The 27083-nt window shown below is 52.2% G+C and overlaps 1 protein-coding gene across 3 annotated transcripts in view; it reads left to right on the forward strand.

Annotated features, from left to right (window-relative positions):
- LOC117153291 (protein bric-a-brac 2) overlaps positions 1–27083 on the forward strand; it is a 167993-nt gene that overhangs the window by 39176 nt on the left and 101734 nt on the right. The window contains exon 2 of one of the 3 annotated variants that reach the window (XM_076617732.1): positions 21468–21711. The exons of the other annotated variants lie outside the window; for them this stretch is intronic. Coding sequence (XP_076473847.1) covers positions 21468–21533 — 66 coding nt within the window. The 3' untranslated portion in view covers positions 21534–21711. Of the gene's footprint in view, positions 1–21467; positions 21712–27083 lie in introns of those variants that run through there. 3 annotated transcript variants of the gene reach the window in all.

Genomic DNA, 27083 nt, shown 5'->3' on the forward strand with positions numbered 1-27083 from the left:
GATAGCGCGCGCGCTAGCGTCCGACGACTACGTACTGTACGTACGGATCTCTCGATTTCTCGATACGCGTTCGAGGCTCTGTCCGTCTCTTTTGCTGCCGTGCATCCAAGTTTCGCTAGGAAATTTCACGCTTCGAGAAACACGCCTAGGTCACTGTCGATCGTTTCTCGTTTCGCCGAAACCCAATCGCTTAGCGTTATCGCGTTCGCACACTATGCTCGCGCCTAACTCCGAACTCACACGTCCAACGACCGTTCGGTGTTGCGTGTCTCGTCGAGCGGCCACGGAGCCTGTGTCCGAGTGTCGAAAGAAAAGAAGGATGGTTTTCGCTGGAACGAGGATTTTGATGGATCGCGATCGGAAAAGTTGTGTGGAGGCAGGGGCGCGGCAGCCAACGAGACTGTCATTATGCTTTTTAATGTCTGTTTCGCGAACGATCGAACCGACTAGCAATTTTTTCGGCAACGTCCGGCTCAACGGCGACTGGAAAATGACACGTTCGGGGGAAATTGGAAACAACGGTTTGGCAAGCCGAAAAATCGTGCCGGATGGTGAAGGCACGTACGTGGTCGCACACACGCGTTCCTAGCCTCACCTGGGGTGAGGGCGAATGCTAAAAAGCCGGACCTGAATAAATAAACAGTTTTTAATTGCGGCCCGCTGCTGCCGGGTAAAAACAATAATTATTGGCTTGCCGTAGCAACGTATCCGCGTGTTACGTCCCCGGATGCGATGCGACTCGACGTTCGCTCTGCCGACCCCTTCTACAAGCGTCCGAGGAGAGCTCGCGAGAATCGCAAGCCGGACATTCCGCGAGTTCCCTGCGTCGCCGGCTAATTATCCGCCAACCCGAAAACGCTTGCCAAGGAACTCGAAACTCGGCATCGTTTACCGAAACCCGCACCTACTCTCCCGCTATTCGTCCCGATTCTTTCGTGTCTCGGTAAACTTCCACTCTCGATGTCGATAAACGGGCCGCCGGCTTACAACCTTGCGTTTACCGAAAAGAAATTTCTCGTTTGGAAAGGCGAGCCGCCGTCGCCCGTCCATGTCGATTCGGCCGGGCCATTCCGCGAAGGAAAAACCATTTCGCGAATAATAACAGCGACGTTACATTGCGAATAATTAGGATCCGTCGGATACTGGAGAAGGTAACGGCACGAACCGACTGGTTGGAGAACTTTGGCCGAGGATTAAGCAATTTCCATGAAACGACGAGTTATTTCCAGACCTACCACCTTCTTTCTCCACCTTCCCTCGTCTGCCCTACCTTTTTTTCCTTCTTTTGGTTCTCGGTTGCACCGGTCCTCTCCTTCGTTTTTCTTTCTCGCGACTACGAATCTGACGAAGAAAGCGGACGAAATCCATACGACACACCTGTATAGTCGAGCTGGTCGGCGATGCCAGTTCGTAACGCGCGCACGTTTATATTTCCCTCTCGCGTCTCGTTTATATTTCTGTTGGTGCTGGTTCTCGCGAGAGACAACTCGTTCCAAGAACAAGAAAGTAAACGATTTATCTATCTCCGGTAGCTTTTTTCCCTGCTTCCTGCAGGGCTTTTCTTCTTTCTTCGGGTCGGCCGTAGCCAACAACTCGCTGGTTCCCGCGGTATTTCGTACAACGGCCTCCTCTTCTAGCGGGCTCCGTAATAACCGGCGCCGAGTACAGACGAGCGCAGCTATAAATATCGTATAGTAAACACGAGAACAGATAAGGGAGAGCGTGAAAACTTCGGGTATAATAAAATACAGATAAGTCCGCGAACAAATAGTCCTGACCGTAGAATTTTACGGGGCAGAGCGAGGGGAGGGAGAGTGAGAGAGGGAGAAGGAGGGAATGAAAAAGAGGAATGCGGGACCGTGGCAGTAGGGTAGGAGAAGGCCGACGGGGCGGTTCGAGCGAAGGCCGAGCACAGCCGGAAAGGGGAATAATCGTGAAAATTACTTACGGACCAACTTCTTTTATGCATGCGGAAGAAGAAGAAAGCTTCGGTGGAGGGGGAGGGGAGAAGATCGCGCGATATTCTTTCCTCTGCCGACTTTTAATTATTTCTCAACTCGGTCGTCGAGACTGCCTTTGCTCCCGATTCTCTCTTTCTCTCTCTTTTTTTTTTCTTTTTTTTTTTCTCGAGCGTGGAGACATTTTCGGATAGGAAAACGACGGGGAAACGCGACAAAGACGTCGACGATGTTCGAACTCGCTGTTTCATGCGACGAGGAAACGCACGATTGTTCGGCGAATCGGTTTCTCCGCTCGATAGTTCTGCGAAAGAAATTGCGGAACGACTCGGAGATGGCACAAGGGAAGAGAAGGAAAAGTGGGAGAAAAAAGAGGGGAAGGAAAGCGTGCGTTGGCGATGGGGTGGAATGTAACGGCGACGAAGTGAAAGGGAAAGAGAAGAAGGGGAAGAAAGAGCGAGGAACGGATGGACGAGAGTAGAACGGAGAGCTGCGATTAACGCCGACGTTTTCTTGCGCTCGCTCGGCCAGAGCGATGTTTGTTCTGGGAAATGCAATCACGCTGTCATATAAAATATAACTTGCTTCCTTTTCCTCTCTGTCTCCGCCTCCGCCTGCGCCTCCGTCTCCACCTCCTTCCCGACCTCTCCGCGGTACCTCGCGCCACACCGCACCGCACCGCACCGCACCGCGCCACGCCGTCGTTTCTTACTCTGCTCCGTCGACGCGCCTCCTCTCGATTTCCACGCTAACCGGAGAACACTGACATTAGAAGCGGCCGTGCTTCGCAGATTATGCGAGACGTATAGACCTTCGCTGTTTTTCCCGATCGCCCTTTTCCTCCAACAAATCCACCAATTTTCTTCCCCTCGGCCGTTGTCATGGCTTCCTCCTGCCGCTCTTTGTCTCTTTCCGTCTTTGCGTACGACCTGTTAACTCTGTCGACTCGACCCGTTACTCCTCCTTTCTCGAAGCCGCTGGAAAACGCGGTCGCGGCTACACCTGTTCCGCATCCTTTTACCCTTCTTCTCGAGGGCGGATTGGCCGGACGTGGATTAGAATTCGCGTTTCTCGTTCGCAAGAGGAGGAGGAACAACAGGGTGGAAGGATCTGAGGACGCGTTCGATGAGTTTGGCGGATAGGAGAAGGCGAGGTGCGCGATAATCTCGGCGAATTGGCAGGCGGAAAACCGACCACGCCAGCGATAAACACGCTGCGAACGATAAAAATCGCAATCGTAGCTCGCGTGAGAACAAGCCGTTGATTTTTCCGCGCGTTCGTCAAAGTTTAGTTCGTTTAAAATTTTTAACGGCTCTCGTACTGGTCTGGTTCTGGTTGCCGGCGGGCAATGATTTCGCGCCGGGCCGCCTGAAACGATGATACCGGCGCGATTATCGTGGCGCACGGTTGCTCTTACTCGTCGAATAAACGCCACGTGGTTACTGGGAACGCGTGCCTCCGCAGAGAAGAAGATCGATTCAGATGCGATTTCGATCGAATTGAAGGAGGCGCGCGCGCACGCTGTTAACGCAGCGTGCACTCGCGTCCGTTTGGCGTGGAGAGAGCCGGCTGCGCGCGTGGTAGGAAGAAAGGGAGAAACGAAACCAGGCAGGCGGTGGGGCTCTGACCGAAGAGAAACATATTTCTTTATTATTACTCCCACCAAGCTTATTTTTCTTACCCACCGACTTGGATTCCAGATGGTTGGCTCGCCTCCTCTCCTCTCCTCTCTCCGCTCCTTCCACCTTTCTCTTCCTGCCTACTCTCCCTCTTTATCTGTTCGCCTTCTTAGACAAGAAAAACTTAACCCCGAACTCGTCGTTCCCTTTTTGTACGCGCGCTGCCGGCAGGCGAGATCCCTCCGCTGCTAGTCAAGGAAGAGACAAGACTCGACGACAAGGACGAACGAAGGAGGAACACATTGGGGGGACGGAGAACGGAAGCGAGTGTATGCTGTGCGTGAGTGTGTGTGCGTGTATGCGAGAGAGAGGCGGCTAACGTACGGTATTCTCCTATGCAACGGATACGGGACAAGGATCGCGTGGTTGGAAAAAAATCCGCATTGCCCCGCTCCCCTCCACAAAATTCGGCCGTCGTGTTTGTTTTGTTTGCTCGTTGGACCTAAAGTGGCCCGAAGGATCGGATGACCACGACGAATATAAAGACGCGCGAGCGGTATGCGTTACATCGTCACGCGACATCGGCTCGAATTCCGGTCAACCCTCGGACTCGTGCTCTTACGACTCTATTAAAGAGCTCGCGGCGGATCGCGGCGGCAGCCTTCCACCAATCGAATATATAGAATTGGCGGGCTTCGGTCACGAAACGCGATTCGAAGCCGGGGCCGCTTTCTCTGTGCGGTGATCCGAGTTGCACGGCACGGCCACAACGAAAACTTTCTCGAGCAACTGTACTGGCGTCAGACTGCCGGTCTGGCTGTTATTATTTGTATATTATAATTTAGATACAATTATATCGGTCTCCTCGTCGCACTCGCTGCGCAACCGATCTATCCTCGTCCCTTCTTCTTTCTCGGTCGCGTTCCGTCGGTCCGTGTCTCTACCGTCCGATTGCTCGTCTCTCTCGTTCCCTCGCTCGCAGCTGCGACGGTCATCCTGCTCGACGTTCGTCTCTCTCCTCGTTCCACTCGTGCAACACGACACGGAACATCGAACGAAGACGCGGCGGCAAGAGGGAGAAGGAGAGCTCGGCGAGATTCGATACGCGTTTATACGTGCGCGCAAAAGAAACGGAAGACCCGAAGGAAACAGAGAGCGCGATACCGATGGTGGGAACGCGGTGGCCGCGCAACGACGAGGATAGAGTAGAAAATGGGCGAGGTGGAGGAGGTGGAGGGGAGGGGGGGGGGGATCGGAGAACGGCGGTGTCAGGGCGGGAAGAGAGAAAAGAAAAGGGACAGAAAGGTATAATAAAGCCGAAGGAACGGCGAGGGGAGCGCGGAATCGCGTTGCGTAGTGGTGGAGAGTTTCGAGCGAAGGTGTTCGTAGATGCCGCGCGAGCGAGCGAGCGTGCAGCGGAGGAAACGGAGGGGCCAGGGTGAAACGCTTGCTCGGAACGGCGAGGGGGAGGAGGAGTGTCGGCGGTCGGGAGACAGGTGAAGGAGGAGAAGCCAGTGGTCGCAAAAGCGCGGAGGCGAAGGTGGAGATGGAGGTGGTGTTGTGCAAGCGAGGGTGGAGGTGCGGTCGTTGGCAGCGTCGGCGATGGTGCGAGCAAGACCGAGATAGCAATAAAATATATTAGCGGAGAAAAATGATGGCATTGCGAGACAAAGAGGGCCGATGGCATTAGCCGCGGCAGCCTCGAGGAATTCCAACGGCGTTATTCCGTTGCGTTACCTGCAACCTGACTTACCTGCGCCTGCATTCGGCTGAAAACGTATCTTCGAGAGATATTTCTGTGCCGCGGGCACCTGCGCTGCGCGGCCACTTCGTTCTCCACTCGGGCTGCTGCACCAACCCTCTCGGCCAGCCGTCGTTCCCTATTTAACTCCACCACGCAGCGCCACGCTCCGTCATTTTCTTCTCAACGCGTCTTATCCTAACCTTCGCCCTTGAAACGATTTTCCGGTGTTCGCGGCGAACAGGAAATCCATCGTTTCGTTCGTTCTAATCGAATCGCCGCGGTAAAGTCTCGCCACGATTTGTCGAGTCTAGTCGACTCGAGCCGAGCTGAGTCAAGTACGTAGAGCGGCGTAAAAAGGACCGACGTTTCCTGGAAAGAGGTACGTAGGAACGAAACGCTGGCAGGCGTTAGGGAGAAAAGGAAACGGCCAATGTTGGTCTACGGGGTGACGAGAGGGGAAACGGAGGTTTCGAAAGAGCAGCAAGGAAAGAAAGAGAGAGAGAGAGAGGGCGAGGATCGAGTGGAGGCGGAGGAGAAGGAGCCGGGAGGGGCGAGGGCGTTTTGTAATTTCTATAATTTAAACTCCGCGGCAGCTGGCGTGGCTCGTAATTGCTCTAACCCGGAGGAACGCGTGAGCCTGCGTGTTTACTTTTAATTCCTTCTGCTAGCGGCGCAGTCGCTACTGCTGCAGCCTTTTCTCGGTTCGACGTGCTACGTATCAAACGAAACTTCGATCCGTTAAACGTCGGGTTAACCGCCAACTTTCTGTCCCTTCTCGCGGATACCGTTCGTTCCCGCGATACTCGTTGAGCGAGGGCCGGAAAATTCCAAGTGGCCGAAGCCTTTCTTTTTTGCATCTCGTACACGATGATGTATCGACGATGTATCTCGGTGCGTTTCTTGCGACGAATCACGCGCGTGCAGTGACGTGTCCTACCTCCGCGTTCTCGCTTCCTTCTGTCGGATCTTTTCCGTGTTCCGGCCACGCCGAGAGAGTGCCACGACTTTTTTACCCCCGTTTCACGATGCGTTCCATCCTCTGCTTCGTTCTAACTCCGTCTCTGTCTTTCTGTGCCGTCGCCTTGGCTAGCCTCCTCTCGCCTCCTCGTGCCTCGTCTCGTCTCGGCTCGTCTCGGCTCGCCTCGCCTCGCTTCGTTTCTCCGACTCGTTGAAAAATCGTCCGTCGTAAACGGGAACAGCGGTTTTATTGTTCCACTGCAGACAATGCCCGGGAATATTATAAAAACTTTCCGACGGAATATATTAATGTTAACTCATCGCTTTACCGTTAGGCAAACTTTTCGGTCGAGCAAGCTTCTGCGTCTTTGTGTCTGTCTCCGCTGCTGTCTTTCTTCGACTCTCGTTCGCGGCCCCTCGCTCTTCCTCTTTCGCTCTGGCTTCCTTTCGACTTCCTAGTCGTTCACGGCCACCCATCCTTCTGCTCTTCCTCCTCCCCCTCCCCCTCCCCCTCCCCCTCCTCCTCCTCCTCCTCCTCCTCCTCCTACTCCTTTTACGTTCGTTCCATTTCGCGACTTTAAATCATCGCAACGCCGCTACGCGTTTTTCTCGCGACATCGCTGTCGATCGCGGTATAATTCACCAACGAATTTTCTAACCAAAGTTTCTCGTCGACGACGAGGACCGTGGCAACGCCCGAAATTTCCATTCATTGGCTCGGTTGGTCGTAGCCGGACGCGGCTCTTTTTACCAGCCAAACATCCACGTTGATTTCTTCCTGTGGATTTTAGTAGGCGATCGATACGATCGAAAGACGCGGCAGCGTGGAGGGAAAAGCACGGCCGCGAAATGGAGACACGTCCTTGTAATTATTCGAGCGAAGCTGCGGGAGCCGAGCGAACCGCTCGGATCCACCGGTTGGAATTCAGCTCGTTTTGGGGCACTTTGCGCTCGAGAAGCGGAACGACTCGACACTGGCCGGCCGGCGATAAACTTTAATGTATTCGAAATTATTAAAATATATTCCCGGCTGCGTGCCGTAGATATTTTAACGAGCCTCGTTGCGCTAGCGTCTCTAGCGTCGCGGTGCCAACCGTACAAATTATACTTATAACGACTTATTTAAATTTATATCGCGCGTAAATCTATCCCATGTACTGCCTCCTACCGCCTCCGACCAACTCCAACAATCTTCTTTCTCCTGATAATTCCATTCGTAAAATCTTTTTCGCCTACGGAATAACCGTCTCGTTCGACCAATAAGACTTCCGCGAGAAACGTTCTCTCGTCGTGTTATCAAAGAGACGAAAGCGCGCGGAGCTGCGCCGCGTTGTTGATCGAAAAGCGCGCGCAGCTTCTCCTCGTTGTAGATATTCCGCGATCGAGCGATGATTTAGGTAGGTAATTATATTCGGTACCGCGAAGTGGGATTGCTCGCGCGGCAAACAATTAATTGCGAACGAATAGGAAGGGGCTCGGCCCCGCGGAATATTACCGTGCTTATTTTTCATCCGGCCTCTACGGGCGCGCATTTCGCGCCTGTTTTTAATATTACACCGTGGTAGCGAATGTTTCAGCTCGCCCAACCCCCGGTACTTTCGGGAAGCGGTATCGCGTCCGTAACGAATTTACGATATTAATTTGGCGTGCCGCCTTGGCGATTTATTATCTACGCGGTGGCGGTGGCATCGTAGGGAATGCAAAAAAAAAAAAAAAAGAAAGGAAAAAGGAAAAGAACGTATAATACCGAGAGAACGGCGCCGATTTGCCCGAGAATGGACGCTGCAGATCCGCGGCAGTTGGATGGTGACGAGCAACGACTCGCAAGGCAAAGGAGCAAGAGAAGGCGTAGCACTGGAGAGCAAGCGGTGAAAACTGGCGCGCAGCACTCGAAAATGTATACACGCGGTACCGGTATATCTATACACCAGCCACGGCGATAAAACGATAATTCTATAATTTATTCGCATAGTATGCGTGTACGTGCGAACGAGGTTGGATGGTGCGCGCGCGCGTGCACGCGCGTATATGGGCCGCACAGTTGGCGTTAATATATCATCGGACGCATCTGCCCCCAACGACGCGTTTCAATATGTTCTACGAGTGTATAACCGTTTCTATAGAAATATTCTGGCCGCCTCGTGTGCGCATGGATACGCGCGCATCTGGATATAAATACGCACGGCAGACCGTCCCTCGCAACTCTGTTCGCGGCTCTCCGCGCTCTCCAGGCTCACTCTGTTTCTTCGCTCGCCGACGAAATATCATCGACTAGGGCAAGGCGCTTGCTGCGACGGTCCACGTTCTCCGCCTCGTCCGACTCGTCGAAAACCGAGCAGAAATATCTGTTCGTGCGAAACGCGATAAGACGAGCGACTGGAATTTTTTGAAGAAGCGTCCGGTCGAGCAGCGCACTCGTCGGACGCAACGAACATCTCTTTGACGATGCCGAACGACCTTACTCGCCTTTCCCGACCAGCTTCTTTTTCTCGTTGTTTCGTGCTTAGTAGCGGGAATTTTGTATCGACCATTAGCGCGAAGAACTGGGTGTGCGGCTTGATGGAAATTTATGACAGCCACTTGATTGGGTTCAACGTCCCCCGTATTTCATTCTCTCTCGAAGCGCTTCTTTCTTTCGGCCGAGCTTCGTGGATTTAAGATTTAAGACGCTTAACGACTGAGACGGCGATTAAAACGCGTACCTACGCGTATCAGATACGCGCGCGGTTTAACGATTTAACGTCGCAACGATGGTGCGATCCAGCGATTTAAGTCCCTTCTCGGTTTTCTCCGCCTGTTTGCGCCTTCGCCACTCAGATTCCATCCCTCCAGGGATCCAGTTTTCCCATCGTTTCGAAAACATTGGCCGAGCATGCCGCACCACGATCCTACGTGGCTTCGTAGCGAAGCGCAAGACACGGAAACGCGCGCTGGTATAGCGAGACGAAGTTTTGGAGCAACGAGGACGCGGTTGATTTGAATTTGAATTTGAATCGATTGGAAAGGGCGCGTTGTTACAATTATTATTTTTCCAGGAGTTCGCGGTCGTAAATTTGGTCGTAGCGGGAAATCGGTCGGCGAGCAGGGGCCGTGTTGTCTGTCGAGAACGGGACAGGAATTCGCGAGTTTCTTCGGCCGTTAATGGAAACGTCGTTACGGTATTGGGTGGAATTAGCCGATCGAACGATTAATTCTTCGGCGATTTCATTTAATTAAACTCTCTTTGCCGGCCGTCGGAATTAAACGATGTTAAATTATCAGCGGCGTTTTCTTAGCGACGTCTCGAGATTACGTCGTCGCGCGGATTAACGACGTTTGCTCGTGCCGAGGTAAAAGAGGAAAACTCAGGACGCTCCGCCGACCAATCTTGTTCCTTCGATGACTCGGCACAGAAGCCGCTTGGACGCCACGCAAAACCGATATATCATCGTCTGCTTAACGCGGGCTGACGATACGTAACAGTAGGTGGTTGTTGGCGTATATTCGCAGGCGTTGGCGACGTATGGAGGATCGAGGATCGTTGGGGTCGATATCGGTGGTCGGGGGCAGCGCGGCTGATCGAAGGCGCGAGGTAGGCAAGGTGCGAGGGGTGGCCATAGCCGGAGAGCCTATACGGAATGTTCCTGGAATCGAAATGAAAACGCGGCCGGGCAAGCATCCATAAAAACCCTTTCGCCCCCGGCAATTAGCAATAAAGTTTTCATCGTTTAATAAAGGTCGGTACAAATAAATGGGACGATAAAAAATCGACATACAATACGCGAGGCTGCGAGAGGTCGGCTGAGCCATAGAGCGCGACAGACATATAATTCTCGGATGTACGTGCAGAGACTGTATCCTGTGAATGTGCAACCGTACCGCCAGATTTCCCGTGTCCGTTTTATTGTAGCCGCCCGGCTTTACGAGATCGACGTTTTATTTCGTTTATCGTATATAAAAAAAAATATATGCCCGTGCCTATGGCCCTGGTTTTCCGGCGTATCGATGGAATCGCTCTTCCGCCGAGAGCAAAATCGATGCGACGTAATCTTCTCGCTGTAGATTACGGGATCTGGTGACGCGCGTCGACCCCAGCCATGTCGATTTATACCGCGCGCCGCTCTCTCGCCCTCTTTTCCAGCGCCGCGGATTCATTTTCCGACCGCTCCGTTCCTTCCGACTCTTTCGCCTATCGTTCGCGAATCTTTCCTTTTCCCTTTCGATCGTCAGACGCTGCGATGTTGTCGTCCGGCGATCGAGGGGATCGCGCGCGTCACCACGAATGCTGGAAAAACGAAGGGGAAAAGCCGTGGACGTTGAACGGTTTAACGAGATAGGGAACGAGAGGGAAATGTCGAACGGTTTGGCAAGAGAAAGAAATGTAGAGGAGAGCGTGCGGTAAGCGGAGGAAAAAAGGTAGAAAAGAGGCAGTGGATGGTGGGAGCGCGGGGTAGGAGACGATATTGCGCCCGAGGCAACGCGAATGCGCGTGCGTCCGTGCGTGCATCCGTGCGGCCACGGCCGAGAAACAGAGGGACGAAGCGAGGAAGCGTGAATGGAAGAGCCGCGGGGCACGCCGGGAGTGAAAGCCGGAAAAATATGTCATCGTTTCATCGACAGTCATCACAAAGAACCGAACGAACGAACCAACGTACGTACGTACGTACGAACGTATGAACGGACGGACGGACGGACGAACGGATCGACGAACGAGCGTAGAAGCGATCCGTGACAACGAAGCGCATATATCGCGTGCGTCCACGTATGCGTAGACGCGGTCGTATAAGCCTCCCCTTCCTCCGATTTCTTGCAACGCGTACCAGCACCCTCTCCTGCCCTCTTTTTCCCTTCTGCTGCTTATCCACCTTCGTCTCCGGTCCGCACCACGCTCCACCTCTGCATCTCCGTCGATGCAGTCATTGTGCGCTGCTCATCCCGGTGTATTGTCATTCGAAACAATGATTTCATAAAAATACACGTGAATATGCCTGGCTGGATGGCTGGCTGGCTGGCTGGTTGGATAGCTGGTTTCGTGCCTTCTTGCGTGCATGCGTGCGTGCGTGCGCGCTCTACACTGCCGCCGGCAGAGAGGCAACCCACGGGATGTGCGACTCGCGCACAGAGGAAGCCAAGAATACCGATCGAGGAGCGGTCGATTTACGAGAAAAATATTCGCCCCACTCTGGAGACACGATGCTGCGAGAAACAGAAAAAGTGAGAGAGAGAGAGAGAGAGAGAGGTAGGTGGAGTGGGATCGCGCGCGGCACAGAAGAACGCGGGAGAAAAGGATGAAAAAAGAAGAAGGAAGAGAGAAGGAGTCGTACGGTTGCAACTCGGACGCATACCGAGACGAATGTCGCTAACAGATTTTACCGAATTGCTAGTATCCTAAATGTCGTGTGATTTTTCTTTCTTTTTTCTTTTTTTTTTTTCGCGTGCCATAGAGCCGAAAGGAAACGGGACACTTGGGAAAGAAATAGCTCGGCGCGGATGTCGCGTCGATTATTCGATCGTTTCGCCGAAAACACGGAGGCCGTTTTCAACGATACACCGGACCTCGGTTTTTTTCAGCTTTTTTCGTTGTGCTCTTTTTATCTGGGAAATGCATCGGCCAGCAAAAAGTAGAAAATGCGAAACCCGGTACGGTGGAACGTGGCCGATAGCTCGATATCGTGAATATCGGGATATCGAGTATCCGACATCGAGAAATTCTTCGGTTTAACACGGTGCCGCGAAAAGTTCGGCTTGACACAGGGGCGGAAGGTTAAGGGGGTGAGTCGAAGGGACGAGGCTAGGGGCGTTTTTCGGGCTTCGTGACGCCGTGTGCAACAGGTTATAGTTTTTGGCACACACCGTCGCTTCGCCCTTTCCTTCCGTTTCTCTCGCTCCCTCTCCTCCCATCCTTTCCTCGCTCTCTTTTTCCGCGTTATTCCGCTCACGGAATTTCCCTTCCTCGTGTCGCGTTTACCCACACGCTTGTCTTCGTGTCTCTCGCGTGATACTATCGTCGCCTCGTTGCCAACCAGTTTCACGTTTACGGGGTTGAACGTGCCACGATCGAGTCGCGGAGCGCCGAGTACCGCACGCTGATCGAAACGTTTTCGCATGCCAAGTTGGATCCGTTTGCAAGACGAACCGAACGAGCGACGATCGAGAACACGCAGGGCCGTGTAATTTGGCGGGTCGGAGCGTCTCCGTTGGGCTAAAAGGACGCGAAACGTAGGTCCATAGGGGAAGGTATGGAAAGCGGCGCTTTTGGCAGGTCCTTGGCGCGCGACCGGGCGAGAACGCCGAAAAGGGGTAGGGGGGCGGAACCGCGCGGAACGCGCAACACCGAGAGCTGAGTGCATCGTCGAACCTCGAATAGAACTGGAATTTTCGTTTGTCCCCTTTTCCGCCCTTGCTTTTGCTTCTTTTTTTTTCCTTTTTTTTTCGCCGAGCGAGCCCTCGCGGCACTGCGCCGCGTCGAAAAAAAAGCCCGATTTTTTCCTCGCTACACTTCTGTGTTATTTGCTTTATGGAACGCCTGTTACAGATAAATATAATAGGCATTCATCGCCGCGTATTGTCCCCGACGAAGCGCCCTGCGCGCCGGGGCTTTTACATTTTTTCCACCCTCCACCTCCTCCTCCTCCCCCCCGCCCACCCTTCTACCCATTTTTTTTGTCTCACCGCCGCCACCACTACCGCTGGCAGCATCGCATCAGCGTCGCACTAGCATCGCGCCGTCACCGCCACCGCCGCCGCCGCGCCGCCGCTGCCACCACGATCGCGGGACTCACACACGCGGTGCACGCGAGCTCTCATTTTTATTATTCGCGTTTTTTGGAATTTTTCCAGTGGCGCCCAGCATTGTTTCACGGTTTGTCATTGTTATACGCCTACATCCTGCCAAGCGAGAGAGAGGCGAGGGCTCTAGAACCGGGATCCACCGAACCCTACAACGCCAAACCCCCATCCTCCTCCCTTATCCTCCCCCATTGCCTCCTGCTCTGCCTCCGCCTCCGCCACCTACTCTGCAACCTTCGCCTATCTCTCACCCCGATCCCCATCCTCCGCCTCCTTCTCCTCTGTACCCTTGCTGCACCCTATTCCACTCCCTTCCTCTCCACCTTCCTCTTTTCCGTCATCGTCCCCGTCCCTCCTCTCTACACTTTCCGTTCCCTCTGCCTAGTTCTTCCTCCCAGTTATCCTACCGTTCAGCTTACCCATACGGTGTACCCAGTGCCGTGCAACCCCTGTGTCACGGATACGGCTGTTCTGGCGTTGCTGCTGTTCTCAGGGATCGCGCGGTCGCGATGACGATGATGACGACCGTTGCGAATACAGAGAGAGAGAGAGAGAGAGAGAGGGAGCGGCGCGATGACGCGAAACGCGACCACCGAGCACGAGCACACGATGACGAGGTTGTGGATGAGCTGGCGAAGGACGATGACGGGTGTGCGAGGGTGCCAGTCCCTGGCGAGCTAACGGGAGCCTCTGATGACTGTCGAATGACTTGGGGCGTTATCGATTGCGGCACCGTACCGCGGAAAACGATCCTTCCTGCTCGCTACCGATCTCTCTATGGTCGCGTCGTTCCCTGTGCCGACTCGTCTACGCACCCACCACGGACTTCCTTTCGCCCCGTCTCCGATCGCTCGTCGATGTTTCTTTTGTCCGGAACCGTCGACGCGAACCCCGCCCCCATCGCGAACGATCGCAAATCGTCGTTTAACGATCGCTGTTCCGTCGGCCGACGATGAAATCAACGAAAAAGCCGAACGTGCTTTTTTTTCGTAGCGTGGCAACGACGCGACAAAGATCGGAGCGCGGTATCGATAAGCCGAGGAACGAGGACGAAATCGAAAATAAACGATCGAGGCGCGTGAACGAGATCGGTCGTTAAAACGGTCGATGAGCAACGGCCAATTAAAGTGACGATTCCGCGCGAGTAACGCGAGGTACGCGACCCATACCGCGCGGTATCTACGCTCGATGCCCGATGGCCGTATCCAATGTCGAACTCGGTATGGATCGAACGCGTATGATAAATACGATTCGAGCATCGAAGCGACGGTCGAGGGCCGAAACGATAGCGTGCGACCCTCTCGCGTCCCTATCGTCCGTAGCCACGAAATACACGCGAGCCGCGCGATAAACGCACGCGCTCGTTCCTCTCGCTCTCATTCCGCCTCGCGCCATTAAGTATTCCCGTTGCGTTTATCATTTCGGCTTTACGTTTACGTCACCCTTTACGTTTACGGTTACGATTACGATTTCACCGGTCACTCGCATATCCCGTTTTTCCGATCTCTGCCTCGCCTCCCCTTCGCCCGCTTTTAAAACCTCCTACCCACTTTACCGACAGAGTTATCGTCCCTCGTCGACGACTCGGTCGTCGATTCGCGATCGCTGCGAGCTCGCAACGATTCCATTCGAGGAATAGGTTTTTGGCCAAAGGGACTCGGTCGCAGCGTGAAACGCTGTTTATTCGCCGCGTACAAGAATATCTGTGGTCTTGACTTCTCGCTGATTCTGGGCAAATATCAGCTTGTCCGGAAAGCTTCTTTCGTTTCATGAGGAAATATAATAGACGCGCAATGTTTCTTCTTTTATATTATTTCGTACGATTTATTTTGTTCCGCTGGGATAAACACCGCGACGTTTCACACACTTGGTCTCACGTTTGTACGAAGGTGCACTGTTGTTAAAAATCGCGAAAGAAAGACACTTTCCGGACAACCTAGTACGTCGTGCAAGTGGTCTTGAACGGTATCGCAATTCGGACGATGCGACGACGCGCGTGAAGAAACGGAACGCGTCTGCGTGGAGGAAACGAGATCTACCGTTGCGGAGAAGCGAGCTCCGTCGTGGATAACGCGCGGTCCAGCTCGATATCGATCGACGCTTGGTGCAAGCTTTCTTCTCGCGGCACTTAATTAGAAATCAAGCGGACGAATGTGGTCGCGCGATCGCTAGGGTAACGAGGCGTTGGACGAGAGCAGCAGCTGGATCCTCTCGGAAATGGCAGAGAATCGACGAGGGTCGGCACGAAGAGAAAAACTTTTGTCGCGTAGCCGTGCGACCCGATCGTTCGTGTTTGGACGAGATCCGATCGGCCAACGAGCTGGATTTTTTTTTCCAGCGGAACTTGCCCGATCGGCTCTTTGTTTTTCTTTGGTTCGGTCCGGATCCATAATTTCGTTGGAAAACGCTTTTTCTCGAATCGAAGCGGGACGAGAAACCAGCGTTCCTCTTTTCTTTGCTTAGAGAAGCGGTCGGACTGCAGCGGATAGTCGATCGAGTCCTCTCGATAAAACTGCACGGCAGAGAAAGAGGCGGAGGATATGCGGTGGCGGCTACGTCCGAACGATCAACGTGCCTGTTAACCAGCTTTTGCTTCCTTGTGAGAGTCAGGGCGCGCGAGCCAACACGGCGTGCTTTTCGCTCCAATTTCCAGCCGTTCGTCTATCGCTCGTCGATTGCAAGTAACGCCGTGCCGTAGGGAACGAGTCGAGAGGTTTGAACAACCAAGATGCGGTGGGAGAGAAAGAACGCGGGGGAGGAGAATCGACCTCGCATTATCGGTCGGCCGATATTTGCACTCCACTCGTACTCTCGCGCGCGCACCCACGCACCGCCGCAGGTTGATTCTCGCCGTCCAGCTGGATCCGCCACTCAGCGTACGCATTTTTCTCCGGTATAACCTTCCTGCTCTCCTCTATCTCGCCAAACTATCGCCTCGCGTAGTCCTTCGATCCGCCGTCATCGTCGTGGTCGCACTTGTACGCGAAGATGCGGACGCGATATCGCGTTGCTACGTCGCAGCTGGCGGCCACAGCCGTGCACGCTGCCACGGCCACGGCCACTGCCGCCGTTCCGCTACTACCAGTACTTGCTTTCTCTGCTCTCTCTCTCTCTCTCTATCTCTCTTTCTGTCTCGATCTCTCTATCCTCTGCTATCGAGCAACCGTATCTTTGGCTCGTAGTACGCGCGACCTTCTTCGCCGGTGAGTTACACGCGGCGAAACAAACGAACACATCGAGAGCGAACGGGACAAAGGTTGGCGTGGGTCGCGAGAAATCGGCGATCACCGGCCGACAGACGCTGCACGATGGGAAAGAGAAAAGCGGCTAAAGGGAAGGACTCGCGTCCGTGTTGGTTCGCTGCGTGTTCGTCTGCGCGGGGCCGTTCCAGCTTACGGGTTATTCAAATGAACGGTAAAAATCATCCATAACCGAGGGTAGAAGGCGCACCCTGGTATTGGTTATATTTAAATGGGTTTAATGCCCCGACCGTACCCTCGACCAGCCGGCAACCATCCTGGCTCTGTCCTCTGTTCTCCCTCGCGATCCGTTCTCATCCTCCCTATCGTCGCCACCTCTGTTCCATCGTTTCCTCTCGTGCCCTTTCTCCGCTCGCGGTCCGACCTCCACTGGCACCCACCCCACCCACCGCGCGGCTCGAGGGTTAAAGTACGCCGTCGATAAAAAGCAAGTGTGCCGGCAAGGCGGCGGGGCGCGGGGATGGGAGCGGGGGTTGGGCGATGAAGACGGACCACGGTGGTCGGGATGGAACGGGGTGGTGCAGCGGCGACGGCGCCGCTGGAGAGACGAGACGAGGTGGCTGCGTGCGACCGAGAGACGATGAAAAGGGTAAGAGGCAGAACCGGAGGAAGGGACCCCGTGGCCACAGGGAAAGGGGCAGGGGGGCGTAGAGGAAGGGCTGGAGAGAAGTCGGTGTCATTTTCATTCTTCCGCCTTTCTCTTCCTCTTCTCCGGCACCTTTTTTTTCCTTCTACGCCGGCTGTACTCTCAACAATTAGGTATATCTCGGGCCACCCTCGACATTGTTTTCGCGGCATCTCGAGTGAGCTTTTCGCTCGAGATTCTTTCCGCGCGTCGACGAGCTTGCATCCCTATCCTTCGCCTCTCCTCTTTCTTTCCCTTTCTATCCGGCCGTGCGAGTGCCGCGGGTATCGCGCGCGCACCGCGCTCTTCGACTTCACCAACGCGGAATCGAGAATCGCGCGACCACGAAACTCCCACCCCCTGGTCCTCTTCGCGTTTCGCTGTTTCAACGAGCTGGATACTTTCCAATTATTTATTCGTTTACGTTTTTCACGGACGTAGGCTGTTTGGCGTGCTGAGTACGTGGGACGAAGTAGGTAGAAAATAGCGAGCGCTGATTTGAAATTACGATTTATTGCAATTTCATTTGCTTTGATCATCTAATCTGCGAGACCAACCGGCTAAACCTGTTTGCAGTGCGGCGGAAAGAATACGATCAAAGAGAGGAGTCTTTTTGCGGGATAGAAAAAATGCGGATACGTAGAAAATTGTGAGAAATCTGTAGAAATTATTCGTATCGATGGATATGCGGTTTAAACAGATAAACTGGGTATAAAGAGGCCTGTGCTGTCGCCGGCGTAAAAGCTAATTGTGTCTTTGTCGTGGATCTTAATCGCCGAAATAAGTGTATAGCAACACTTAGATTACACTTAGAATTGATATCAAAATAGTTTCAGATTTATTTGATATGCGATTTGCAAGATATTCGTCGATACGCATCAGCACTCTCCATGTCTCACCATCTTCTTTGCCGCACTACCAACGGAACAGTTGCGTTCTTCTGTTTTACGAGACGCTGTGCGCGTACATACTCCCACACACTTATTCTCATATATGTGCGTCACTACTACGCGGCTAATCTAACGTTGCACACAAGATTACACATATCTCAATAGTCTTAAAGCTGGCCAAGATCGCTGGACGAGTCCGCAGAAGGACAGAATTTTGGAACAAGTGGTTTTCCGCTGTCACAGTGTCGAACAGTGTGTTCACTGTGGTAAACCATTCAATTCAAACAAAAGGCATAAGTTTAGTAGAGACAGCATCGTTGTATAGTCGAGATCATAGATTAACATACCACAGTCTATATCATGGACAGCTATGGGTAGGAATTTATGATGAACGCTGTTTATCTCAGTGCGTACGTTACGGTGCCCAAACAGTGAAACAGTTTTTTTTTTATTATTATTTAATTTGTACTTTACAATTTGTTCAGCTTCTTCATTTGGTAAATTTTTCTAACTTAATTGCTAAATAACACGTGGATGGTTACCCCCAGCGGGGTACCGTCTTCGAGTTTGACTATTTTATTTGTTCAGTGAGGTCAGTGTGGTGTTTTCTTTTTAGTCTTCTTTCTATGAGAGTTTTGCGCGCTTCGGCAGCCAGCTGATTTGAATGTGTTGCCGTTCTTTCATTGTATTATCCCGCGTATGTGTCGATTTCTTCTTTCGTAAAGCTGAACAGTGTGTCTGAAATGTGAGCGAAATAAAGAACAAGACGATATTCTTAACGCGCTTACGTTCTCAAAAAATGTAGATGCTCTGTTTTAATAAAAGCCAAAGTTCTGCAAGCAACAAGGAAGACACTCGTAGAATGTTTGAAAAACGATAAATTGGATTAGAATGTAGCACCTAAGTGACAAATATCTTCTGACGAGCATAATGTAGTATTATCGAGAGTATTATGTAATTGTACACTTGAAGAGCAAAAAGCGCATAACAGTTAATTATTGAGTTGGCAACTAAGTGATTACGGGTTTTGTCATTCAGTGATATTGACAAAACCCGCAATTACTTAGTTGCCAATCCAATAGATAAAAGAAAAATCAGAGACAGAAGCAAAGTATTTCGAGTCATCGGAGCATAATCGTTATATTGGGTTGGCAACTAAATAATTGCGGATTTTGTCAATACCATCTAATGACAAAACCCGCAATCACTTAGTTGCCAACCCAATAGATAAAAGAAAAATCAGAGACAGAAGCAAAGTACTTCGAGTCATCGGAGCATAATCGTTATATTGAGTTGGCAACTAAATAATTGCGGATTTTGTCAATACCATCTAATGACAAAACCCGCAATCACTTAGTTGCCAACCCAATAGATAAAAGAAAAATCAGAGACAGAAGCAAAGTACTTCGAGACATCGGAGCATAATCAATATCATCTTATAACAATATAAATATCCATAATAGGTTGTTTCGCTGTCAAATATTCGTACGAGTTGCTATCGATGATTCGAAGGAGATGACGGATCCCTGAAAGAAAGTCGACGATTGTGCTCGCAATTGAGCAACGTCTATCGGTACAATTACCCGCATTATAATTAATAACATTATAATTACCCACGAAATTACCTAAGCTAATTCGATATGTAGCGATACGAAGAAAAGTTGCCACCTTCGAATGATCATAGGATCATATAGCGATCATATAAAATACAAGAATTTTTGGACAGTCATCGAACTGATGGAAGATTTGAAAAAATAAGGTCAGATCCGCTACGGTTCCACGCTGTTCGAGATTCGTCGTATTCGAAGCGTTGAGAATATTTTCATGGCTGTGGCAAGTTTTGGCTATCGGTTTATTAATCTCAAAGGCGACGTATTTTAGGAATTTCTGTTGCACAAGCAATTTGACGTGATTCGATTGTGCCGGATTCCATGTTTCAGATGCCTCAAAATTATCCCGCGTAACGCGCTTCTCTGTCCTTTGAGGACGACTGAACGCAGCCGTTTCGAACATCGCCAATTTTTTAAAGCGCGCATTTGCGCGTTCTTACGAGAACCGCCGTGTGTATAACTCGCCTCGTGGACGTTCCGCTCAAACGTCGTTCTCGAAGGAAACTTTCGTCGACGCGGGATATCGGCGCTACGTGGAAATCGAGGTGGAAGAACGCGGTGAAAAAAGGAAACGAGAAATCAAATATTTTTTCATCGAAGCCGTAGCCGGTGCCCGGCAAATCGGTAGCGCGATCTGCCGCTAATCCGGGCTCCGCAAAACGGTATCGGATTTTTGCGCCGTTTTGTGGCTCTGGTAAAAAAGGCGGAAAAATCGGCGCTCGCAAAAAATCGAGAGATAGGCGAAGAGACGCGATCGACAGGGACGGCTGGGAGTAGTTCGGGTGGAGCGGGGTGCAGATGAACGAAAAGCCGCGATCGGACGTGCAACAAAAATTGCGTGTTGTTGCCGGGCGACAATAATTGAAACGGTGCGTAACACCGTCCGAATCCTCGAAACCCATTTTATATTTTAATCGCACTTCGATAGGCTCGTCGCGACCCGCTTCACCTCTTACACCCTTCTACGTCGTCTAGCTATTCTGGCTCGTTGTCCTCGTTCCATTCAACGCTATTTTTCTCTCTCTTTTTTTTTCTTTCCAAACTCTGCCTTCGCTTCTTCCAAATTGCCCCACACATCTGAAAATTCTCCATTTTCCACGTACCCATCGATGACTAAGGAGAGTTGCCATTCGAAAGATCCGCGGAACCTGTTGTCCCGGAACCGTGACAACGTGCCGTGCAACGTACGTTGCATGGAAGCATCGTGTCATTACGATTTCAGCATTCGGGTGTCACTCGTATTTGCACGAATCACGGAATTTCGTTCGATCCAGTACACGGTACTCGGAGGTCGGCTATAAATAATCGCTGGCGCCAAGGATCGCTCGGTAATTTATGGTTCGTTCGACGTCAGTTTTTCGTCGATTAATCGCGGCCACGCGATGGCCTTGGAGCGCCGCGCGCCTTTTATCATGTTCCCTGGAATTTTAGGACGATCCTCCTTTCCCGTCGGCGAAAGCTCTCGGTCGAGCGTATCGAGCGAACACCGACGACGAGACTCGACGCGAACGAGAATTCATACAGGCTGCGGGTAATTTGCTGTAATGTTACTGGTCGCCTGTCGATTTCCTAATCGTTGCGTTTAAACATCGAGGGAACTCGTAATAAAGTTGCGCGGGGGAAAAGACGCGAGGAAAAACTCTGCCGGGATTACGGAATACGTTTCGAGGGCCGTTGAAAACGATTTCAATGTGCCGATGATTGCACGCTGGTTGCTGCTAGTTGAGAAATGCAGCGCGTGTAACACATAATTGCGATAATACATATTTACGGCTGTTCGCGACTCACCGTAATTTATTATTTCTGCGCAATATTATACTTATGTATATTAGCCTCGAGGTCGATCGCCACTGTCGAGTTCCGATCGTGTAGGCGAAACTATACAACTCGGTGAATCGTTTGTCCACGTTTTGCATCGCGTCCCGTAGCCTGTAGCACGTTCGCCGCTAGTATGTCACTGGCACGCCCGTAGTATAAGACGCGGCCGTCAATCGATAATCGTTTAATCGATCGATCGTTTACGTTTTTTGTTGCAGGTGAGTACGCTACGATGGAATGTGTTAGTTGCGAGTGACGCGGCGACCGATCGTCCACGTAAGTAGGAAGCCAGCTAAGGGAGTTTCGCAAAGGGCGGCGGAATCGACAGTTGCCGCGATCCTACGGATTTCGGCGCGCCTTTTCATTGGCGATTTTTAGGTCGCCGAGAATCGCAGCCTGCGCCGCCTATTCACCAGGCCGTCCCTTTCTTTCGCCTATGAATAAACATTGAATTTCTCGTTACTCTTTTTAATAACTTTTTATACTTGATATTTTATTAATGCGAGACATTCCGATCGGGCCCCGCTACGGCTGCGAGTTGCGCAACGTGATTTGCGTTTCAATAACGCGCGTACGTAGTACTCGTTGTTCAGACTTTTCTTCTTCCTCGTCTTCGTCTCTCTCGCGCTCCCTGTCCCCCTCTCTGCCCGCCTTCGCCGCGATCCTCCTACTCTTCTCCGCTCCACTTCCCCCGTCCCCCGGGTCCTCTTCTTCCACCCCCGCCTCCACAAACGCTGCTTCGATCTCTGTGTTCGGATACTCGCGGATCTTCTCCCGCTCGTCTACCGAATCGCGTGCCATCCGCAAACGGGCGACGGATTTTCACGCTTTTCTTAAATCGCCACGTCGTCGATCCACGGAACCGGCGGACGATGGCTTTCCCGTGCGAGGTGACTTTCTCGCGAGAAACAAAGGATCGGAGAAAGGAAGAGAAACAGAGGAGAGATTTGCGAACGTGTAGATGCGTCTTTTATCGAAAGTTGTGGGGGAGGGAGAGAGAATAGCACGAGGAGAAGCAGAAAAGGTGGTGCGGAACAGGGCACAAGCGGCGTAACTGTATTGGCCCTGTACGGTGGCTGGATTTTAATCGAAGCGCAACGTATAAAGTTGCTGAAAATCAGATTATCCCTGCTCGTCCTGTTCCTCGTCCTCCTCCACTTGCCGCGGCGCCCTCCCTTCCCCTCCTCGATCTCTGCTTTCCGGTTGGCCACGACTGCGAACCATTTTTTATTCGCGAGTTTTTTATCTCGCGGATTTTTATTGATTCCTGCAAATCAAACGTTCTATACGCGACGGACGAGCCGCGGAAGCGGCCTCTCCAACCAACTTTGACCATCCGGACTAACGAGAAATCTCTATCGTACGCTATGCGCTTCGCGGTTGCTTCGCTGCCACGTCGCGCCGTTCCACGTTCATCGGGTCGTGTCCGAATCCGCCACGCAGGCTTTAGCTTTTCCGTTTCTGTGGAGGAAAAAAAAACGACTACTGTCGCGCGGCAAAACGAGTACGGAACGTCTCGTTTGCTTTCTCGACGTTGACGCGTGCCGTTTTCTCAGCGCGGCTTCCGATTCAAACGGTTGAGGAATGTCGCGCGTTGTCGTCGACCTTCGCAACGATTCCCGTTCCAATGCGAGGGGAGCGATCGTCTCGAGATCTGCGTTGCACGCTCGATTTGCCGAGCCAACACAATCGCCAGCCGCGTTACACGAAAGAAATACGATCCGTTTCGTTCGATCTGTTCTCTCCTCTGTTCGGCCATCGTCCGCGGACTCGAGCACAGGTTTCCGCGGGACGAGAAACGCGGCGAAGAAGAATGGGTCGTGAAGGCGTTTCCGGTTGTTGGTCCAGGGTAAAGCATTCTCGCGGGTAATTACTCTGGCGTCGAAAATCCAGCAGGCAATAATTTCACGCGAGAACGCGAGAGCACGCGAGAGAGGTCGGGGGAAGCTCGCGCATGAACGTTACAGTATTATTTTTAATAACGGCTGCTGAGAAGTGGGGACCCGTTTGCCATTACGTTACGCGGTAAATAATAAACGTTTATAAGGCCTTGGAAGTTATTATACAATATATACGTTCGTATACGCGCTCGATGCCATTACGGGTATCGTATATTATTAATGCAGCGGCGCTCAACCGCCACCTACCGCCACCACTGAAGCTACAATAGTTGGCGCGCTCGTCGCTCTTTCCGATTCCATGCGATTGGACGCGACATCACGTTCGATTCTTCTTGCACCGGGATTGTCTCCAATTCGAGACTCTTCGTTCCGTGTAACGCGTTCGCCGTGTTGCCGCTGTGTTTCTTCGTTGTGACTGCACGCAGCTCTGTGCTCCGTTTTCGTCGACCACTTGCCACTTTTGGCAGCCACTGCGCTGCGAAGCTTCTAGCGATCCGCGTTCCAACGTGTGACCATCGAATGGCGCGAAATCGCGTTCCACGTAGCCGATAGCTATGATCGGTTATACCGCGACGACTCAGCAACGGAAAATATCCGTCAAGGTGACTCGGCCGTGAAACGGCGCTCGCTCTCCGCCGCCTATGTTCCCTTCCGATGTAATTACCATGCAGTGGCATAATTTCGCTGGCGGATAATGAGACGTTTGAAAATAATACCGGCCGTCTGTGGCTACGATCGGATGCTTGTGTTGTCGATGCAGCGCGGCGGTTCCGTCGGTTCGCGAAATTCAACCGAGCGGCGTAAAAACTGGACGAGAAGACGGGGCGCCACGGTGTAGAAGAGGCTGGCGGACGTTGAGTTTCGGTAGAGCCGCGGCACACGCTAATTGCGCAGTTATTTCGTCGAGATAAGACTCGCGATTCATGGCCGTTTTCGCTAGACGGAGATTAGGCGAATTATATTATTTTACGTGTAGTATCGCGCGGAGACGATAGCGCAACCAAAGTTTCGTATCAATATTTATTGTAAACGATAAGATTAAAAGGAATTTGTTAATGCGCGGCTCGTATTTATATTGTTACGTCATGTGCCAGTTCGAGCCGACCGTATGGCGAGACACACGCTCTTCTCTCTATCGAATGAAACAAAGCGGTTCTCATTTTATTCTCGAGCTTGCCGATCCTTCTCTGTCTCGATTTCCAGCAACCGTGTACCGCGTATAGATCGAGCAACGCCAAGACGCTCGTCGTTCTATCGGGACGATCGAGGAGCACGCGCGTCGTCCCCGTTCGTTTCTCAGCGGAAAGGTAAAAATATCGTGCGAGAAAATGGCCGTATACCTCGACGCTCGTAAAACGTTGAACCGTGCGGCATTATTTAACAAACGTATAGTGTTTCGTTGCGGTAACTATGGTCGATCCGTGGTGTCGATTGTACATAAGCGCGCCACGTTGAGAGTGCGAAACAGAGAGTACGAGAGAGGAGAGAGAGGGAGCATGGTGGCGTGCGAAAGGACAGGAGGGGTGGATCGGTGGCTGGCGTAAGATGATAGAGGGAGTTATATGAGTGTGTATCGGCAGGAAGAAGGAAGGAGGTGGGAGGAAGGAAGGAGGGTTACATACCGTTGGCAGGAACTGGTCGGTGGTGAGACCGCGTCGCGTCGTCCGTCGTCGTCGTCGTCGTCGTCGTCGTCGTCGGTCAATCGAATTCTAGTCTAATTAAAGGTCGGCTGTGAACGCGATCGGAGCAACGTCTTAACGAGGATAATTTTCCGGCGAGTAAATAAAAAAGAAAGAAAGATGGACTGGTAGTTCTGACGCTTTTTCACCACCGAAGAACTTCATCCGGTGGCTTAAAGAGACTGTCGGGCCGGCAATAACGAGGCGCTTATCGATCGATAATAATTTAACGATAGATATTCTCTGTCAGGCTGTTAGTTGTGTGGTGTCGTGGCCCGGCTAAAATATTTTCGTATCGTTCTGGTCGCCAACTGGAAAGTCGGTTCGTCACGACCTCCGCTTAGAAAATATGCTACTTCATTCTCGTCGGAGAAACACAGGGACGAGAGAGCCGCTCCGCGGGAGTCCGTGTACGTACACGCGGCCAGAACGATGCACACACCCCTACACTCGCACACGCGGCTCTACAATCTACAACGACCGCGAAACAGAGGCAAATACGCGAACGAACACCGACGCGGCCAGATCGCTGAGAAAAAAGAAGGACGGAGACAACGAGGGACACCTACGTCTTCGGTTACGCCGCTACGTACGCGGCCGCGCCGCACCGCGCCGCACCGCGCCGCGTTCTTGCTTCTCCGTTTCTCCGTGTGTGAGTGCGTATGCGCGCGCGCGCTCGCCGCCGCGTGTACTTATATATAGAATTAAATATACGATACATTATTCATTTTAAGTTCTTTCTCCTTGCTTGTCCGGAGAACGTATGTATTACCCGCACACTAGCCGCTCCCGCACACTCACGCTCCCCTTCCCTTTTTCTCTCCCTCTTTCTCCCTCTTTCTCTCCCTTTTACCCCCTTCCGGCCCCCTTTCTCCCCCGTGCCCTCTGCTCTCTTTTTCCTTCTCCGGCTCCTTCGACTCCGTCTCCTCTCTTCTCTCTCGATCGCGTTCATGGACGTGCGCGCACGCCTACCGCCGACTCTTCTACCAATACGTATATATGTACACGCTTAAACGCGCACCGTCGAAACTTACGACCGCGGCCGCGCGCGAGCTCACAGTCATAACTTTTTCTTTTTTTTTTTTTTATTTTAAAGATGGCAGCCTCTCATTTGCAATTCTATGCAGCACGTCGATACGCCTGATTTATCGTTACTATACTTGTAACGAGTCCGCGCGATTCTGCCACAATTTATATCGACGTACGTCTCTGCGCGATCCACCTTACGCTTCTTTGCCGGATCGCCACGAGAGAACCACTTCCGGTTGGTCGACTCCTTTATCGGACGATACTATCGGCGATACGAGGAAGCTTTCGCTCGCGTTTCACATCCAGTCGATCGGTTGCCTCGAGTGTCTACGATATTTCGGTAGCGGACCGATATCGCAGCGAGTGGGTGGGGTGGCGGTAGCCTAGCGAGCGTGAAAGCTCGACGATGTTGGCGACTAAGGTGTTCGTAGCGCGGTAGACGTGCAGCAGCAACGCGTTTCGGGTGAACGTACGAAATCGAAAGCGACGAACGTTGGCCGTTACGACACGGTAATTACGTGGTAACACGATGATAAGGATGATTAGCCGCGCGTTAACGTTCCAATGATTCCGCGTGTGAAACGAGTTCTGCGCGCGTGCCGGCACCTTGAAACGAGAAAATCCGGTCGAAGAGTAGCTCGTACCCGGCGTGTCGTTAGAAGGCGGACAGTTTGCTCGAAAGATGAAACGACGGATCTCGACCAACAGCAAGGCAAGGACGAAGGATACGTGAGGTTTTCGAATGCCGGGATCTTCTTCGGTGAAAGATGGTTACACAGCGGCGAAAGGTGCGTATTTAGCGGGCAAATAAATTCGACCTTGATCGATGTTGGCGAACCGGGCATGCGCCAACTCATAAGAGAAGTAGATCGTAAAAAAGTCAGCAATAAAAATGGTAATGCAGCAAGTAATACGCGCATGATACCAGCCATTATCCACGCGCGTCTTCCTTTATTATCTTCTTTATACTCGATACAGCGCGGATCGTAAAGATCGCGGTAGTAAAAAGTATTATTTTGTACCGTACGGCTCGGTGGGGACACGAGCAACGGATCGCGGCTATTCCAGACGACGACGACGACGACGACCACGACGACGTAGAAATCGAGGCGAGTCGCGTGGCTCGTTGCATCGTCGCCTGCACGGCCAAGCGCGTATCTCCTTAAAAAGCAACGCGTTTTAATCGCGCGTCATCCTCGTCGACAACTTTCCTTCTCGACTTGTC

This window comes from Bombus vancouverensis, chromosome 1, assembly GCF_051014615.1.
Source record: "Bombus vancouverensis nearcticus chromosome 1, iyBomVanc1_principal, whole genome shotgun sequence".
Lineage (NCBI taxonomy): Eukaryota > Metazoa > Arthropoda > Insecta > Hymenoptera > Apidae > Bombus > Bombus vancouverensis.